At 50.5% G+C, this 19,416-nt stretch overlaps 1 protein-coding gene across 1 annotated transcript; it reads right to left on the bottom strand.

Moving 5' to 3' along the window:
- Positions 1–4,831: 4,831 nt before the first annotated feature.
- shld2 (shieldin complex subunit 2) lies at positions 4,832–14,982 on the bottom strand. Its single transcript, XM_018766190.2, has 9 exons — positions 14,921–14,982; positions 12,196–13,510; positions 10,306–10,413; positions 7,739–7,933; positions 7,333–7,479; positions 6,763–6,969; positions 6,159–6,396; positions 5,390–5,505; positions 4,832–5,245 (listed from the first exon to the last, which is right to left on the bottom strand). The coding sequence occupies exons 1-9, from the start codon at positions 14,921–14,923 to the stop codon at positions 5,076–5,078; spliced, it is 2,499 nt and encodes an 832-aa protein (XP_018621706.2). The 5' UTR covers positions 14,924–14,982; the 3' UTR covers positions 4,832–5,075.
- Between the last annotated feature and the right edge of the window lie 4,434 nt (positions 14,983–19,416).

Below are 19,416 nucleotides of genomic sequence, written 5' to 3'. Positions count from 1 at the left end.
TTTTGTCAAGCCCTCAAGGGCAGCCTTGTCGCGTGCTTAACAAGTTCTGTAAACAACTTTTAGTGTGAGAAAGAGTGTGTTCCACTGACTGATGTATGGATGAGTGACCCAGTGTAAGTAGTGTATCTAGCAGTGTAAGTCTTAGGGTGCTCTGGTTTCCTCCCACACTCCAAAGACATGCTGTTCAGCTTCACCCCTAGTGTGTGAATGACAGAGAGAGTGTGTTCCACTGATGTATGGATGAGTGACCCAGTGTAAGTAGTGTATCTAGCAGTGTAAGTCACCGCAGTGAATAAGGTGTGGGGGCTGATATAACACTACATAGAGTTCATTGTAAGTTGCTTAGGAGAAAAGTGTCTGCTAAATAAATAAATGTCATTTGTAACCAAACATGGAGACTACAGTAGGGGAGAGTGGGGTAAGTTGACCCACCCCAGCATCTGGGCAAATAAGCACATTTGCTGTCATGTGAGCATAAATTTAGGAAGCTTGGATCATTTCTATCTGGCTGTAATGGATTGAAGCACATGGGAGAAGCAGAATGTATTTTTTGACACCACAAATTGTGTTTTTTTCCATGTCAAAGTAAGTTTTCTGCATGCCTGGTATAATGTCTATTACCATCCATCCATCCATCCATCTTCCTCCGCTTTTATCCGGGGCCGGGTCGCGGGGGCAGCAGTCCGAGCAGAGTACTCCAGACCTCCCTCTCCCCGCACACCTCCTCCAGTTCCTCTGGGGGAACCCCAAGGCGTTCCCAGGCCAGCCGGGAGACATAGTCTCTCCAACGTGTCCTGGGTCTGCCCCGAGGCCTCCTCCCAGTGGGACAAGCCCGGAGCACCTCCCCAGGGAGGCGTCCAGGAGGCATCCGGAACAGATGCCCGAGCCACCTCAACTGGCTCCTCTCGATGCGGAGGAGCAGCGGCTCTACTCCGAGCTCCTCCCGGGTGACTGAGCTCCTCACCCTATCCCTAAGGGTGCGCCCAGCCACTCTGCGGAGGAAACTCATTTCTGCCGCTTGTATCCGCGATCTCATTCTTTCGGTCATGATCCAGAGTTCATGACCATAGGTGAGGGTAGGAACGTAGATCGACCGGTAAATTGAGAGCTTCGCCTTACGACTCAGCTCCCTCTTCACCACAACAGACCGGTACAATGACCGCATTACTGCAGACGCCGCACCGATCCGTCTGTCGACCTGCCGCTCCATTTTTCCCTCACTCGTGAACAAGACCCCAAGATACTTAAACTCCTCCACTTGAGGGAGCAACTCCCCCCTAACCCGGAGGGAGCAATCCACCTTTTTCCGACTGAGAACCATGGCCTCGGATTTGGAGGTGCTGATTCTCATCCCCGCCGCTTCGCACTCGGCTGCAAACCTCCCCAGTGCACGCTGCAAGTCTTGACTTGATGAAGCCAACAGGACCACATCGTCCGCAAAAAGCAGAGACGAGATCTCGCGGCCACCAAAACAGACACCCTCCGTTCCCTGACTGCGCCTAGAAATTCTGTCCATAAAAATAATGAACAGAATCGGTGACAAAGGGCAGCCCTGGCGGAGTCCAACATGCACCGGGAACAGGTCTGACTTACTGCCGGCAATGCGAACCAAGCTCCTGCTCCGGTCATACAGGGAACGAACAGCCCGTAGCAACGAGCCCCGAACCCCATAATCCCGAAGCACCCCCCACAGGATGCCACGAGGGACACGGTCGAATGCCTTCTCCAGGTCCACAAAACACATATGGACTGGTTGGGCAAACTCCCACGAACCCTCCAACACCCTAGTGAGGGTATAGAGCTGGTCCAGTGTTCCACGGCCAGGGCGAAAACCGCATTGCTCCTCCTGAATCCGAGGTTCGACTATCGGTCGGATTCTCCTTTCCAGTACCCTGGCATAGACTTTCCCAGGGAGGCTAAGGAGTGTGATCCCCCTGTAGTTGGAACACAATCTCCGGTCCCCCTTCTTAAAAAGAGGGACCACCACCCCGGTCTGCCAGTCCAGAGGCACCGTTCCCGAACTCCACGCGATGCTGCAGAGGCGTGTCAGCCAAGACAGCCCCACAACATCCAGAGACTTGAGAAACTCGGGGCGGATCTCATCCACCCCCGGAGCCTTGCCACCGAGGAGTTTTTTGACTACCTCAGCAACTTCAGCCAGGGTAATGGACGAGTCCCCCTCCGAGTCCCCAGCCTCAGCTTCCTCTACGGAAGGCGTGTCGGAGGGATTGAGGAGATCCTCAAAGTACTCCTTCCACCGCCCGAGAACATCCTCAGCTGAGGTCAGCAGCGCACCACTTCCACTGTAAACAGTGTTCGTGGAACACCGCTTCCCCCCTCTGAGTCGCCGGACGGTTTGCCAGAATCTCTTTGAGGCCGACCGAAAGTCTTCCTCCATGGCCTCACCGAACTCCTCCCAAGCCCGAGTTTTTGCCGCGGCGACTGCCAGAGCCGCGCTCCGTTTGGCCCGTCGGTACCTGTCAGCTGCTTCAGGAGTCCCATGAGCCAGCCAGGCCCGATAGAACTCCTTCTTCAGCTTGACGGCATCCCTTACTTCCGGTGTCCACCACCGTGTTCGGGGATTGCCGCCGCGACAGGCACCGGAGACCTTATGGCCGCAGCTCCGGACAGCCGCACCGACAATGGAGGAGCGGAACATAGTCCATTCAGACTCAATGTCCCCCACCTCCCTCGGGACCTGGTTGAAGCTCTGTCGGAGGTGGGAGTTGAAGACCTCTCTGACAGGGGCCTCCGCCAAACGTTCCCAACAGACCCTCACTATGCGTTTGGGCCTGCCAGGTCTGTCCAGCTTTTTCCCCCGCCATCGAATCCAACTCACCACCAGGTGGTGATCAGTTGACAGCTCAGCCCCTCTCTTCACCCGAGTGTCCAAGACATATGGCCGAAGGTCAGAAGAAACGACTACAAAGTCGATCATCGACCTCCGACCTAGGGTGTCCTGGTGCCAAGTGCACTGGTGGACACCCTTATGCATGAACATGGTGTTCGTTATGGATAAACCGCGACTAGCACAGAAATCCAATAACAACTCACCGCTCGGGTTCAGATCAGGGAGGCCGTTCCTCCCAATCACGCCCCTCCAGGTATCACTGTCGCTGCCCACGTGGGCGTTAAAGTCCCCCAGTAGAACGACAGAGTCCCCAGTGGGAGCGCTTTCCAGCACGCCCCCCAGGGACTCTAAAAAGGCCGGGTACTCTACACTGCCGCTAGGCGCATAAGCACAAACGACAGTGAGAGACCGTTCCCTGACCCGAAGGCGTAGGGAGATGACCCTCTCATTCACCGGGGTAGACTCCAACACATGGCGGCTGAACTGGGGGGCTATTAATAAGCCCACACCAGCCCGCCGCCTCTCACCTTGGGCAACGCCAGAATAGTGGAGAGTCCACCCTCGATCGAGTAGAGTGGTTCCAGAACCCAAGCTGTGAGTGGAAGTGAGCCCGACTATATCTAGACGGTATCTCTCAACTTCCCGCACCAGCTCAGGCTCCTTCCCCGCCAGTGAGGTGACATTCCAAGTCCCAAAAACCAGAGTTGGCGCCCGAGGTTCGGGTCGGCCGGGCACTCGGCCCCGACCACCGCCCAAATCACAACGCACCGGCCCCTTATGGTTTCTCCGGCAGGTGGTGAGCCCACCGAAGAGCGGCTCCACGTTGTGGCTTCGGGCTGAGCCCGGCCAGGCCCCGTGGGCATAGACCTGGCCACCAGGCGCTCGCATGCGAGCCCCCCCCCCAGGCCTGGCTCCAGGGTGGGGCCCCGGTGACCCCATACCGGGCGGGGTAAACGGACGCCTTGATTTTTTTTGTCATAAGGGGTTTTTGAACCGCGCTTTGTCTCGTCTGTCATCCAGGACCTGTCTGCCATGGGAGACCCTACCAGGGGCATGTAGCCCCAGACAACATAGCTCCTGGACTCATTCAGGCACTCAAACCCCTCCACCACGATAAGGTGGCGGTTCACGGAGGAGAATGTCTATTACTTTAAAGCAAATTTATCCAGGTCTAAAACAATGTATCGTACATACTGGTGATTTACTAAGGTCTAAATCCACATGGATAACTTACACACCCAGCAGAGGGCAGGACCCTAGTGGCATTTTAGAGATAAAAAAAAAATTTTACTCATATATAGTGTTATATTGATAAACAGTTAACTAAAGATACCACATGTGATGGGTCATCAGGCTTAAACAAAACATACAGCTGTGTGTCATTGGCATATGGATGGAAACTTACATTGTGTTTGCGAAGAATGTCACCCAATTGTAGCATACGGTGAGAACAGCAATGGACCTAGCACAGAGCCCTGTGGCACACCATATTGAACTGTAGTTGGGATGGAGGGGGTGCAGTCACCAGATTTCAGTACAAATTGTTCACGGTTAGCTAAATAGGAGTCGAACCACTTCAGGACAGTACCCCTTAGTCCAACCAGGCTTTCAAGTCTACTCAGTAGGATACTAAGATCTACAGTATCAAACACAGCACTGAAGTCCAGTAACATAACAACAGAGAGCTGACCAGCATCAGAAGAGATGAGAATATTATTAACAACATGTATTAGTGCCATTTCAGTGCCTCCTTATTTTCCCCGAAAGTGCCCCCAGCAGTTGAACACTTTATTTACAATTTTCCCATAATGCACCTGTGTACAATGGCCCCGTTTCCCACCCAAACTCTCGGTAATGCGGGTCATTACAATATGAATATTGAAATCCCTCATTAAGATAATTTTGTCATGAGTAATGACTAAAGGGTTATACAGTTACTAAATTCCTTGAGAAAAGAGGAGTACGGTTCAGGTGGACCAGTTAATAAATTGGATGTTTATTGTATTATAAATGTACTTGCATTTCATATTAGAATATTTTAGTCTTTAGAACACAACCCAGGGCACCACCCTTATAGTCAAGTTAACAGAGGGTGGTGCTACACAACCAACCTCTGAGTATTGTACATAGATGTGTTTTGACCTGAGCAAAGCTGTTCACGCCATAATTTATACTAGGACTGCCAACAGAGGTGTAGCTACAAGATCAGTCAGTCAGTGCAGTATCACACCTGGGTGTCAATGTCCAGTAGGAGGAAGTCTTGAACGATGGGGACACTGTTCTCATCACACAGAAAGTGGCTGTGCACAGTCAGGGTGACGGTGCTCTGGACAGAAAGTAGGCAATGAAGTGCGTCGGCTACCACGTGAACAAACCGTCTGTCTGAGGAGGGCGCTGCAGGAGAGTAAGGCAGGTAGTACAGTGTCACCTATAGCACGTGCAAAAACAGTACCGGTGTCTGACTCCCGGTAAGATTACCGAAGAACCTGAAGCAACAATAAAAGAGAAAGAAAGGAGTGAAAGATGCTGTCCCCTTACCCACAGACTTGCTCAGTTTCTCAGGAGGAATGTTCTGCAGGATCTTCTGCACGAGGATGGGTGGTACCTGGATGCAGACCTTGCTGATCCCCTCCTTCACCATGAGCAGAGCAGGTCTGGGGTGCAGAGCAGAACGCTCATAAATTCAGATGTTTAAACATAGACTTTGGACAGGACACATTTCATATCTTACAGGATGCTCTTTTTGGACATGTTGATTATTCTTCTAAAGCACTTTGTCAACGCATAAAAATACAGTTGAATATGAATACTGTAATAGAAAATATGCACTGTAGCTGGGGGGGCTGGACCGGGTCCTGCTCGCCGCTGGGTCTGGGGTTCAAGCCCCGCTTGGGATGCCTTGCGATGGACTGGCATCCCATCCTCGGTGTGTCCCCTCCCCCTCCAGCCTTACGCCCTGTGTTGCCAGGCTAGGCTCCGGCTCCCCGCAGTTTCAGATGATGTGTGTGTGCGCATTGTAGCCCATTTTACTTTTATGAAGAATAGTTAAATGTTTTTGCCGTTTGTATTTTGTTGCTCTTTGTTCACTTTTCTCCAAAGCATTTTTTGCCTATATTTTTTACCTACTTATAGTGTATCTACCTACCATTTTTCCACCTACCTTTATTTCTTACCTATAATTTTTACCTATTTTTATAGCTCACATTAAGGATATTGATCAATAGTATGCTGTGAGAACATCATTAGACCAGTGAAGTCATTGATGAATTCATTCACGAATTTTCTACAAATCCGTAAAGGGGTTAACCTGTAGTAGCGGCGAACACCAGTGTACGGCAGGCAGGGGTAGCAGGGCCGGTAAATTCCATTGGCGTCCGTGGATAACTTGGAGACACACCTCCCACAGCCAGCAAAAGTGATGTCACCAGACACCACATCCAGAATCCCTTCCAAGGGTGTGTCACTATTTATTAGTGGCGAGACATCTTGGGAGGGGTTGCTCTGGAACTGGAAACCTGTGATCTGACACTTCAGCTGCACATCACCTGTCAAACGAGAGAACAGCAGGCCGTTATAATCCTGGATCACAGTGGAGAAAAACCGGTCGATGCAAAACATTTCAAACGCACATCAGTTAAGATCAACAATAAACCTGTTATGCTGCATTACAATACATAAGAATTGACTCCCTTTATGCCCGAGAGACCAAAGGATAGTAGAATTAAATGAGCCCATCATGGCAAGAACAACTTCTACGGCTGCTTTCTTTAGATGTGCTACACTCGTCGACGCTGTTGTTTACGTCGAACTACCCAAATGTGAACCTTTCTCTGAAAAAGCAATCCAGCATCTGCAAAAGAGCATATTAAAACTCGTTCGCTTTGTTGAGATTTTTGTGAGGTCATCCTCGCCTGTGTATTTCTGCGACAGAAGGGTTTGCAGGTCTATTTCAAAGCTGACGGTGTCTCTCTCGGGATGAGTCCGTTTGCAGAACTGTCGCGCTTTGTCATCGCCGGGCAGGAGGGGCTCACATGACCCCCATGGGGTGGAATGCAGTTCCAGTCTTCCTGATGCAAGGTCCTCCTTTACAAGGAGCACCTTAAATTCCCACACAGCATCTAAAATAGGTACGATCATCAACCATCAGCCAAAAATGACAGCTATGGCGTTTGTTACGCTCTACTCCTATGGCGGCATTTTTTTTCCTTCAAAAATTGCGAACTACGTAGAAGCATAAATGAAATGAAAAGAGTTGTCAAATAATTATACACAACAACGGGAGGGATGCATAATCAATTAAAATCAGTTCTTTCTGTGAGAAATGCCACTGCACCGCCGCATCATGCATAACAGCACCACGCTACTATCAAGGAGAGCAAGCAATGATCTGAGTATTTATTTGCACGATTATCAAATTAAAGAGAGCTAACTATCCAACAACAGCGATATTTTGTGTTCAGTCCAGCTCAGTCAGGCCTCACCTCTATTCCTCTGGATCTGGGGTAGCCACGCCATGGCCGCTCCCCACAGCACCACTTCCCCTTGTTGGCTATCACCTTGCACCACGGTAAGCATGGCCTTCTGCACTCCCCCTGTCTTGGAAGAGCCGCTCACCTCTCCACGCCAGGCTAAAGGAAGAACACGACACACTCGTTGCTGAAGTCTGTCGCTTGTATACATCGACGCAATGTCTGCGTTCCCTGTTCCCGAAATGCTCGCGATTTGAAAAATGGTTTTGCTATTCTGGAAAACCAGTTGGAGAGCATGGGCTGGGTTTCAATATATGATGAGGGTCGCGAGCGGCGGGTATGGGTGTAATCCAGGTGGAGCGAAAGAGAGCGGGACCCGAGTTCCCGGTAAACCACGTCTCCGCGATTGGGATCGTACCTGTGAATGTCGACGCGTGGCTGACCCTCACCACAATGTGGACCAGAGTTTCAGGCTTCAGGGCTCCCAGACGGACATGGGGGATGGCATTAAGGTCCTGAGGGGCGCGTGCGGGGAGGGTTAGCAGGAAGGGGTGTTTCTCTTTCAGATGAGCACACAGTAAGTCCAGGGTGCGGCCATTCACGGTGTGTGGGGCTGAAGAGCACAGAGAAACGGGAGCACGTGATCAGAATCGGAATCGGAACGAGCTTTATTGCCAAGTATGTTCACACATACAAGGAATTTGTCTTGGTGACAGGAACTTCCACAGCACAGACAGAATGACAGTGGCAAGATAGATGAGAAGATAGAGTATGTGAATAAGGGATGAAAAATATAGAAAAATATACAGTACTTTTACATATACATATACATTACATATACATATACATTTTTGTATTATATACAAAAATAGTCACTAGTTACAAATGCGAGGGAGTGTGAAAAGAGATATGATGTGATAAAAAGTTATAAATATAAATATAAATAGCGTTGTGTATTGCACTGATTTACTCTCTAGGGGAGAGATTTAGGTGTTCATGAGGTACATGGCCTGAGGAAAGAAACTTTTCTTATGCCTGGCTGTCCTGGTGCTCGGTGCTCTGTAGCGCCGGCCAGATGGCAAAGGTTCGAAGAGGAAGTGGCCTGGATGCGAGGGGTCTAGAATGATTTTGCTAGCCCTTTTACCGACTCTGGATGAGTGCAGTTCTCGGAGAGCCGGGGGGGATGTGCCGATGATTCTTCCAGCAGCCCGAACTATCCGCTGCAGTCTTCTGATGTCTGACTTCGTAGCTGAGCCGAACCAGACAGTTATAGAGGTGCAGAGGACGGACTCGATGACTGCGGAGTAGAATTGCATCAGTAGCTCCAGTGGCAGGTTGAACTTCCTCAGCTGGCGAAGGAAGTACAACCTCTGCTGGGCCTTCTTCACAATGGAGTCTATGTGGGGCTCCCACTTCAGGTCCTGTGAGATGGTGGTGCCCAGGAACCTGAATGACTCCACTGTTGCCACAGTGCTGTTCATGATGGTGAGTGGGGATAATGATGAGGTGTTTCTCCTGAAGTCTACGATCATCTCCACCGTTTTGGGCGTGTTCAGCTTCAGGTTGTTATGACTGCACCAGACAGCCAGCTCTTGGACCTCCTGTCTGTAAGCAGACTCGTCGCCATCCCGGATGAGGCCGATGAGTGCGGTGTCGTCTGCAAACTTCAGGAGTTTGACAGAGGGGTTTTTAGCGGTGCAGTCGTTGGTGTACAGGGAGAAGAGCAGTGGGGAGCGCGCACATCCCTGGGGGGTGCCAGTACTGATCGTGCGAGTATTGGATGAGAATTTTCCCAGCCTCACTAGCTGCTGCCTGTCTGTCAGAAAGTTGGTGATCCACTGACAGATGGAGGTGGGCACAGAGAGTTGGGTTAATTTGGACAGGAGGAGGTGTGGGATGATGGTGTTGAAGGCTGAGCTGAAGTCCACGAACAGGATTCTCGCATAAGTCCCTGGTTTGTCCAGATGTTGCAGAATGTAGTGCAGTCCCATGTTGACTGCATCATCCACAGACCTGTTTGCTCGGTAAGCAAACTGCAGGGGGTCCAGCAAGGGTCCAGTGATGTCTTTCAGGTAGTCCAACACGAGTTTTTCAAGTGATTTCATGACCACAGATGTTAGGGCGAAAGGTCTGTAGTCATTAAGTCCTGTGATTTTGGGTTTCTTTGGGATGGGGATGATGGTGGAGCGTTTGAAGCAGGAAGGAACTTCGCACATCTCCAGTGATCTGTTGAAGATCTTTGTGAAGATAGGGGCCAGCTGGTCAGCGCAGGTTTTTAGGCAGGCCGGTGAGATGCCGTCTGGGCCTGGTGCTTTCCTCGTCTTCTGTTTGACGAAGACCCGACGCACCTCCTCTTCGCAGATCAAAGGTGCAGGAGAGGGGAAGGTGGGGGTTACTGGAGGTGTTAATTGATTCGTGGAGAGAGGGTCTGAATGGGTGTGGGGTGTGAGACAGGGTTTATCAAACCTGCAATAAAACTCATTCAAATCGTCGGCTAGTTGTTGAGTTGACACGGTGCCGGGGGGTGGTGTCTTGTAATTGGTGATGTTTTTCAGGCATGATTCACACAGATGGCCTAGTGATCACTTCAAAACAGCTATACACAGGAGTAAATATATTCTCAGTATTAAAAAAGAAAGCATGAAACTATAAAACTACTTTAAAAAGTGTTCCGGGGTAAATATGACAGAATGTATAGCATCGTGCTCCCTGTGTACTTAGGGGAGACTGGTCTCCCACACATGGATACGTTTTTGAACGATGTCCCAGTAGCGCAAGACTTATTAAATAGACAGTGGAAACTGCAGGCTTTGGCGTTTAAATACTCTCAGTCCTAGAAATAAGTAAAGGTTCAAACGGAATCAGATTAAAACAGCTGATTCAAATGAGAGCAGGAAAACACAAGTGTTTCTAACGCCATGAGCAGATTTCGGAAGATCCTCTTGTCGGGAGGTGACCTGCCGCAAGATGCTGCGAGAGCCTCACCTCGTGGAAATTTTCCACCAGTGACTTGGCCCAGGTTCAGCAGTGTGCTGGAGCTGGTGGATTGCAGGACCGACTCCCTCCTCCAGCTATCTTCTTTCGCCATCACACCTAGCAGAACGAGAGTCGGTGAAACGCCAGAAACAGCCCAGCCGCATGCAGCGATGCACACACACACAGTCTGAAACTGCTTGTCCCATGCGAGGTTGCACGGGTGCAAGGCTGGAGGGGGAGGGGACACACCCAGGATGGGACGCCGGTCCATCACAAGGCACCCCAAGTGGGACTCGAACCCCAAACCCTCCGGAGAGCAGGACCCGCGTCAAACCCACCGCGTCAGCACGCCCCCATGCAGCAATGCCTGAAACACATCTCACCATTTAAACCACCGCTGCTATCGTTTGCCCTCAAAATAACATTCTGTATAATCAGCGCAAAGAATGGGTGAAGCCCTGAAATCCACAGTATGGAAAATTCCTACTGTAACTTGAACACTTGAATCAGAATGACTTTTATTGGCCGGTGTGCTGACGCACGTGCGGAATTTGCTGGGGTTCTGGGTGCCTCCGGTATTTCCAGAGAAACGAACGAACAAACAGCTGACGCAGAATTACAGAATAAATAACATATTTACCGAGTATACAAACAGGAGAGTATAAATAGTAGTACGGATACAAAAAAAACTGTTCTTGGATCTGGTCGTTCTAACGCCTGCCAGAGGGGAGAAGTGTAAAGAGTTTGTGCCTGGGATGCGTGGGATCAGTGACGATTTTGCTCGCCCGCTTCCTCATTCCGGACTTCTCGTACAAGACCCGAAGGGTAGGCGGGGTTGCACCGATGATCCTCTCAACCGTCTTGACTGTCCTTTGTAGCCTATTCCTATCCGATTTGGTGGCCGAGCCAAACCACGCCATATTCCGTTAACGATTCCGATAACGATACTAAATAAAATGATAATACGATAATAAATAAAAGCCCCTCCTTGTAAATTCAGCGGAGGCTTTGTTTAAGGCGGCCTACAATGTTTGGTTTGTACACTGAGGTTATTTACGCATTTATATAGCCTGGTAGGGGGTGCGGTGGTGCGGTGGGTTGGACCACAGTCCTGCTCTCCGGTGGGTCTGGGGTTCGAGTCCTGCTTGGGGTGCCTTGCGATAGACTGGCGTCCCGTCCTGGGTGTGTCCCCTCCCCCTCCGGCCTTGCGCCCTGTGTTACCAGGTAGGCTCCGGTTCCCCGTGACCCCGTATGGGACAAGCGGTTCTGAAGATGTGTGTGTGTGTAGCCCGGTAATTTTTACCAGAGTGGGGATCCGACCCCAGGAAGGTGAGTCCTCTACACATTACACTCTCTCCTGTTATATGCAACACGTTGCTATGCTTCCGTGACGAGATCTGGACGATCTGACTTGGACAAGGGGTTAACAAGAGTGAAAGTGCATTTATATACCACATTTTGAAAATGCACAAACACCACGCTAGAGGCACGCTTGTACTATGGAGCTGGGCATTGTTTCGCAGCCCGTTATCAACACGGATCCTCGGCGTCTAACGACGGATGTAAACTAAAGTGAACGTGACGGCAACGCCATAGTCCACCGCTCTATCTTGCACCGATACTTTCCTTTAAACCTGAACTAGCAGGTTAAGAGAAGGAAAACTGAGAAATTATTGACCCTTTCCAGTGCGCGCTGTAGGACCGCATGCTGTTCGCGAGCCAGTTTACTCACGATCCCGCTGAGATTTACCACGCTACGGGGATTTTTGTTTTTATGAGTGAAATTCTACACGACGACGTATAGTCGTGACGTCGCGTTTTTCATTTTTAAGCCAAAATGGAAACAGAATGAGGATGGAACAAGAAGGCTGTTTTCACTTGCTAGGGAATAGTTTGTACCTGTTATGAGCAGCACCTCTCCTGGGTACACTGTCAAGGCCCAGAATGCCGCAGTCCTCCACAACACAACCTTCCTCTCCACGCCTGACTGGTCAGTGACCACAACGGTTGCCAAGGGGACGGTGGAACCTGCCCAGGCCCCTGACTTCAGTTTGATCTCCTTCAGGTGACAGGGGTATACCACAGCAACCAAGATGTTGTACGGCACCCCCCTTGTTACACAACGGGCGAGAAGGGTGGTGGGGGGGAGCTGGACCGGTCCCGGAATCCTCCTGGTCCGATCACGTGGCTCCTGAGTCCTTACCGCAGATGGAGACACTCTGGTCTTCTTGGAGACCGGGGCCGCTGGGGACGTCTGAAGAGAGGAGGCCGCCGTCGTGCCCGTGTCAGCGGACCTCGTAAATCCTAGTTCGCCCGGTACCCCTTCTCTCTTCCCCAAGGGGGAGTACTGAGAGCAAAGGAGCCCTTCTGGCGTGGCTTCCAATTGCACGCCGCCCTCCTCCTGTCTCTCACGCAGCGCGTCCAGGAACACCTGGGAGGCCCCTCCGTTCGCCGGTCCCCCCCTCTCCATGAGATCGCTTCCAGGGCTGTACAGCTCGGGAGAGCTCTCCAGTTGGGTTAGTGGAAGGCTGGCTGGTGTGCACAGCGTTCCGAGTTGCTCGGGGTCCTTGTGCGTCCTCAGCATCCCCTTGAGCACCAGCGTCTGGCTCATGGTCCACAAGCTCAGGTACTCTGTCTCAAGAGACACCGATGGACTTGGCGAGGCCCCTGCTGGCTCTGGACCCGATTCAGGATCGGTAAAAGAGCTATCCAGGTACTCCTGTACTGCAATGGGACACGAGTCCTCCTCATTGAGGACAGGGTGCTTTTCTCGTGAAGCTTCCCTCGCATCCGAAACAGCGTCCGTCTGCACAACGTCCCCTTTTGCTCGTGGAGACGAGGGGCATTGTTGAGGTACGGCGCTGGGATCGATGTTCAGCCTAAAGAAACCTTCGTTAGCGAGTGCGAAACAATCTCTTCCGACCTCGTTCGCCAAGATGGCATCGCCAGGCCCAGTATCACCTTCCCGAGGACCACGTTCGCTTGCTTTGGGCTGCAGCCTCCTCCCCAGCAAGCAGAGCTCCGCGGTCTCCCACGTGCCGCGGTCCGGATCGGGACCTGTCGAAACTGCGAGAGGCAGAGTCGGGGCGCCTAGGAACACGTGAATTTTTGCCTTCTCCATCACAGTTTTCAGACTTCTCTGAGAGACCAATCCACTGAAAATCGCCGGTTCGGCACGTGCCTTTTCCCCCCGTTTGCTCCGAGCCGGAAACACCTGCAAACAAAAAACTGCTGTCAATCAATTTGTCTTTAATTCTGGAAGCATATGTCAGCAGTACTTAAACTTCTGAGATCTTGCTCTTTCCTCTTGCGCGATACACACGGCACCGTACGGTTCGCGTTTACCGCACCGCCTGCATTCTTTCCCAAGTTCTGCAGGTACGTCAAGTTCAACAGGAACCGGAGGATCTCCGTGCCTCCGGCACGTCTCAACGACTACCGCGTGGAGCCGAAGGTGGCCAGTGGAGAAGTCGGCCAAACCAAACCGGAGAAAAATATAAGACGTGCGCCCCTCCCTCGCAATCCCGTTTACATGTTATTGGCTGTAATTTGGCTCACTGTCCATAGAGAGGGGACAGAATTTGGCTGCGGCGTTTAGAAATTTTAATGGAACTCTGTTACTTCAAACCGAATCCATACTGGGCTTCAGCAAGACATACACACGTTGTCTGAAACCGCTTGTCCCGAGCGGGAGTCGCAGCGAGCCGGAGCCTAACCCAGCAACACGGGGCGTAAGGCTGGAGGGGGAGGGGACGCACCCAGGACGGGACGCCAATCCATCACAAGGAACCCCAAGCAGGCTCGAACCTCAGACTCACCAGAGAGCAGGACCCGGTCAAACCCGTTGCGCCACGGCGCCCCCCTGCTACTCAACCACTCTGTTTTGATCTCATGGGTACAGAAACACCATTACTTTCTTCACATTTTATCTGACTTTACTGGTAATAACGTGGGACTTTTCACTTTTCAAGAAACTACGCTGTTTGGAAAGTGCCCGGCGGGTGGCACTGTAAGCCACGTGTCCTTCCAGGGAGGGAACCGTGGGCCTCGGAGCCTCGTGACGTCACGCAGAGGCCGTCCCTCCGCGGAACGGCTGAGCTCCGAGGCCCGGCCGTGACGTCCCGCTGTGGAGGACGGGCAGCGTGCGAGCTCGCCAAGGGCCCTGACTGTGCCTCCAGCGGCGCTTCGCTCAAGTCTTCGATCGTGCAAAAGCGCAGACTCCAAAAACCAGCAGAGCACTCTGAACGCCTTTCCAAAATGACGAATAGTCTATTTGCGAAAACAAACCCGAAAGCTGCAACTGTAATCAGGGCTCATGTCATACAATTTTCTTAAATCATCTGAATTTTTACCACACTTGCACTACCGAAGTGTGCCAGCAGGTGGTGTGGTGGTTACAGCCGTTTCCTTCATTCACATCCCATCTCCTGCTGTAGCACCGCCGAAAAAGGCACTTCTCCTGGATGGCTCCAGAAAAAAAAAATGACCCAGCTGTATCAACGGGTAAATTGCTGTAAATCGCTTAGTTTGCAAACCCAATGTTGTAAGTTGCTTTGGAGAAAAGCGTCAGCTAAATGAGTAAATGTAAGCAATGGAGTTACAGTAACGGTGCGAAACAGGTTACCATGGTACGGGCCGAACATGCAGGGAGAGCTGACGCTGATCGGAACTGCCTTCCTTGAACTGGAAGAGTGCACGGATTGAACTGGACATGCAGGAAAAATGGATAAAGGTGTATACAGTTGTTCCCAAAAAAGCAGCCAACCAGTTAGTGGGTGTTGTCTGCCAAGTGGCCAATGGGATCAGGAGCGCTGGGGCTTTGAAACCTGACCGGGACCAGTTTCAGCTGCTCGGCCGGGAAACCCTGGAGGGGGGCTGGAGGGAACTCCACCATCCGTATGGACGTGGGTTGTGCGGTCAGACAACCGTGCAGAAAACATATTAACTAAGATGAAAAACATATCAAGTGATCATTGCTGCATTTGAAGACACACACACACACACATTTTCAGAACCGCTTGTCCCATACGGGGTCGCGGGGAACCGGAGCCTACCCGGTAACACAGGGCGTAAGGCCGGAGGGGGAGGGGACACACCCAGGACGGGACGCCAGTCCATCGCAAGGCACCCCAAGCGGGACTGAAACCCCAGACCCACCAGAGAGCAGGACTGCAGTTCAACCCACTGCACCACCGCACCCCCTCTGCTGCATTTGAAGATTTTTTTAAATTTAGATTAGTTCACTTTTTAATTTTTTTTTAAAAAAAAAAAACACTAATCTGGCATCTACCTTGAGGGTCTGCAGTAAAGAAGTGAACGCATAGGAACCCCACACATACAAGTACTGTGAATACTGTATGGTGAACTTGTAATACTTATGGTACACACACACACACACACACACCATCTGAAACTGCTTGTCCCATATGGGGTCACGGGAGCCGGAGCCTAACCTGGCAATACAGGGCGTAGGGCTGGAGGGGGGAGGGGACACACCCAGGACGGGACGCCAGTCCATCACAAGGCACCCCAAGCGGGACTTGAACTCCAGACCCACCGGAGAGCAAAAAATGTGTTGTTTGTAACGAGAAGCAGCGGGATGTTCGGTACTACGGCAAATTATAACAAGAGCCTTCATGTCACAGTGGTGTTTCTGTCATGGTGTGTTTTCCTCATCTGGTCACTGGCTGAGAAGAAACAGGCTCTCCTGAGGGCTGTAATGAGTTCTGCGGATCTGGGCTGGGGGCTGGGGGCTGGGGGCTGGGGGCTGGTGCTTCCGCCAATACACAGTCCCTTGGTGGTTAATCATCAGTGGATTTCTCAACTGCAGTGGGACTGTCAATCCACGGACCTTTGAGGATCAGGTATTACCTAACATGCTCACCTGGGCAGAGTCCAGCAGCAGGAGTATGAGCTGCGATAACACGAGCGCTCGGCACACTGGCAATAGATGCCCAGGTCAGGGGTGACACAGAGACCCTATATGTACTCAGTGCCGTTGGGTAAACAGCCACCTCTCTTTGTCACCATTATTAAAAACTAATAGAAAGTGGTAAACCGTGAAGCTGAAGTGAGCATCAGTGAGAGAGAGAGAAAACGCCTATAGCCTTTCTGACGAAAGTCAAGCCTGTGTCAGGACAAGGTCTGCTGTCCTTACCCTCCGTTTCTTGAACTGGTGGCAACGGGTAGTGAAGGACATCAGCTAGTAAGCTGAAGGTTGCAGGCTGAAGGTCAGGTTCTGCTCTTGAGTCCTTGAAAAAAGGTTGTTATTCTGAATTATTCAGCTGTATAAAATAGTGAAATTGCAAGTTGCTTTGGGTGGCACAGCAAGTAGTGCTGCTGTCTCACAACACCTGGGTGGTGCGAGAGGATGTGGGTTCGATCCCTGCTCAGTCTGTGTGGAGTTTGCATGTTCTCCCTGTGTTTGCATGGGTTTCCTCGGGGTGCTCTGGTTTCCTCCCACACTCCAAAGACATGCTGTTCAGGTTCCCCCATAGTGTGTGAGTGCCACAGAGAGAGTGTGTGTGTTCCACTGATGTATAGATGAATGACCCAGTGTAAGTCGTGTGTCTAGCAGTGTAAGTCACCGTGGTGAATAAGGTGTGTGGGTTCATAACGCTGCATAGAATTCATTGGGAGTTGCTTTGGAGAAAAGCATCCGCTAAATAAATGTAATCCTTTGGAAAGCTGGAAAAACAAATGTAAGAATTCAAAATGAGCACAACAAAAAAGAGTAAGCCATGAGATGTACTTGCCACTGCAACGTCTCAAGCAGTTTGAAAGGGTCTGCACTGTACCCAGTATAAGCCTAAAACTGCTGCGACCCTGGCTGCAGCGTTAAACACCTGTCGATACGCGCGTGTTGGGGGCTGCTTCGTGGTCACGAGGTGACACAGGCACACATAACCGGAGCCTGAAAACTAGTGAGTCAACAGCAGTTGTATGACCTCTCTTGGCATCAAAGGGGGGATCTCATTCACAGAAAGTCATGTATTCTCACCTAGGCCAGACTTGCCAACACCAGAACGCTCTTTTTTTCCCTAAATTCCAGTGACGTTTAAATTAGGCGATACGGTATGGCGACAGCTGGTAGCATAGTGGTATAGTGGTTAGGGCTACAGCCTTTGGATCCAAAGGTTGCTGGTTTAATCCCCACCTCTGGCTGTAGTGACCTTAAGCAAGGTACTTACTGCAAAAAAATTGCTCTGGTAAGAATTACCCAACTGTGTAAATGGGTAAATAACCTTAACACTGCAAGTAACTTTGGAGAACAGTGTCAGCTAAATGAATAAATATAAGATTGTACGATAGCTGTTGGCGCACATCCTTTGGTTGAACACTCAGCACAGGTCATATGGCCACCAAACCGACAACGGATCCCTTGCTGAGACTATCCTGCCTCCTGTAGAGCATCAGGTGAAATTCAGGCTGTAAATACGAGTGTCTCATACAGCCCTACCTGGGGATGAGCCCTGATTTACCGTAAACACTCCCAGGAGGGTGTGAGGGAACAGGGTTTGACGGAGATCATTTAGCCGAGCTGCACCCATCTGCTGAAGGAACTCCGAAACCATTAAAGCTAAAGGTGAGCAACTCAACATCCTCCATCTTTCTAACTGGATTATATTTATAGTTTTAAACTGCTGATTATGGCAGATAGGAAGAGCAAGTCTGTCCAGACAGGACACACGGAGGCGCCAGTAGAGAAAACGGAAACCGTGTCGAAAGTGTTAGAGCTGTAGCCCTGACAGCGCGGCGTGTGTGTAATTTTAGTTGGTTTTAGCAAGGAAAAGGACAAGGGCAAGTCAAAAAGTGTCTGGGGAAGAATTTTTTTAAATACCGCAGATACATTCCGAGTTAGCCTCGTAAAAACCCGTTATAAACTTTTCTGTTTTCAGCTATGGTGAACGTCGGTGTGAAAACCCCCGTGATGACATGCAAACTCAGCAGAGGCGCATATAGCCACACACCTCCCTTAATGTGCATGGTGTGAGTCGCCTGCTTCCTTAGGTAAAGGAAAATGTAAAGGCTGTAGGCTTTGTCGAGCACCATAACACATTTGGAGGAGAGTACCGCTCGTTTACTGTTTGGTGACATGTAGAAACAGATTGTTAGCCAGTCACCCTAGGAAGAGATCTTTGTGCTCCCTGGACCTTCTTACCTGACATGACTAGTGCCGCATGATGGAGGTCCCTGCACATCTGGACCTAATTTCTAAACATGTTCCTTGCTCCTCTTTGCCATAAATAATCCTGCCAGGGGCCTTTCAGCTAAAGAACCCACGTAACCGAAAGCAACCGTTGCTGTGTCTTTCTGCCTCTACCTTCCATGTGTATTTTTTTTTTTTTATTTTCCCTTCCTCCCTCTATCTGATACAGAGGCAAGAAGGTGCTGGATGTAGAATATCTAACTCTAAGTTGGCAATTGGTTTGAAAATCAGCATACGTGGTCAAGGGAGAAAAAGTGATTATTTTGAAGTCTGAAAATGCCAAGTAAAAACGATCAGTTGTTTTTAAGGTGGTGTACTGAATTCGTTGTGGTAAAATTCACACACGCACATCATCCGAAACCGCTTGTCCCGTATGGGGTCACGGGGAGCCGGAGCCTAACCCGACAACACAGGGCGAAGGGCTGGAGGGGGATGGGACACACCCAGGACGGGATGCCAGTCCGTCGCAAGGCACCCCAAGCGGGACTCGAACCCAAGACCCACAAGAGAGCAGGACCCGGTTCCAATCCACCGTGCCATCGCACCCCGCCTTGTGGTAAAATTGATATACAAAATGCAAAAAAAAAAAAAAAACAGCAAATTGCCAAGGACAAAAAGTACTGTAAACACACACGGATTCACATGGATCTACGGCGATCCCAACTCTTATCGGATGACACTGTGATGGCAGGTGACAAGTGATGTCCAGTTCATGAACAAACCACTTTGTGAAAAAAACCTTTTCAGAAACTGCCACCCATCTTAATATCACCTTCTATAAAGCGCTAAGCTTTCCATTTCAGAAAGACAGCATTCATTCATTAATTCCCTTTGCATAGTTCTAGTGAAGTTTGAACATTTCCGGAAAGCTGGTCCAAGGAGCATGACCTCACATTTCTTCTGACCAGCTA

Source organism: Scleropages formosus, chromosome 8 (genome assembly GCF_900964775.1).
Source record: "Scleropages formosus chromosome 8, fSclFor1.1, whole genome shotgun sequence".
Lineage (NCBI taxonomy): Eukaryota > Metazoa > Chordata > Actinopteri > Osteoglossiformes > Osteoglossidae > Scleropages > Scleropages formosus.
This window is presented reverse-complemented; position numbering and strand designations above follow the sequence as displayed.

What these genes read in the sequence shown, in the direction of transcription:
- shld2 (XM_018766190.2), bottom strand. An exon ending in TCTGTCGCAGAAATACACAG is followed by an intron (nt 6,397 to 6,762) that starts GCGAGGATGACC and finishes CTCGTTTGACAG; the next exon opens with GTGATGTGCAGCTGAAGTGT. An exon ending in GGTGTTCGCCGCTACTACAG is followed by an intron (nt 5,506 to 6,158) that starts GTTAACCCCTTT and finishes TCTGCACCCCAG; the next exon opens with ACCTGCTCTGCTCATGGTGA.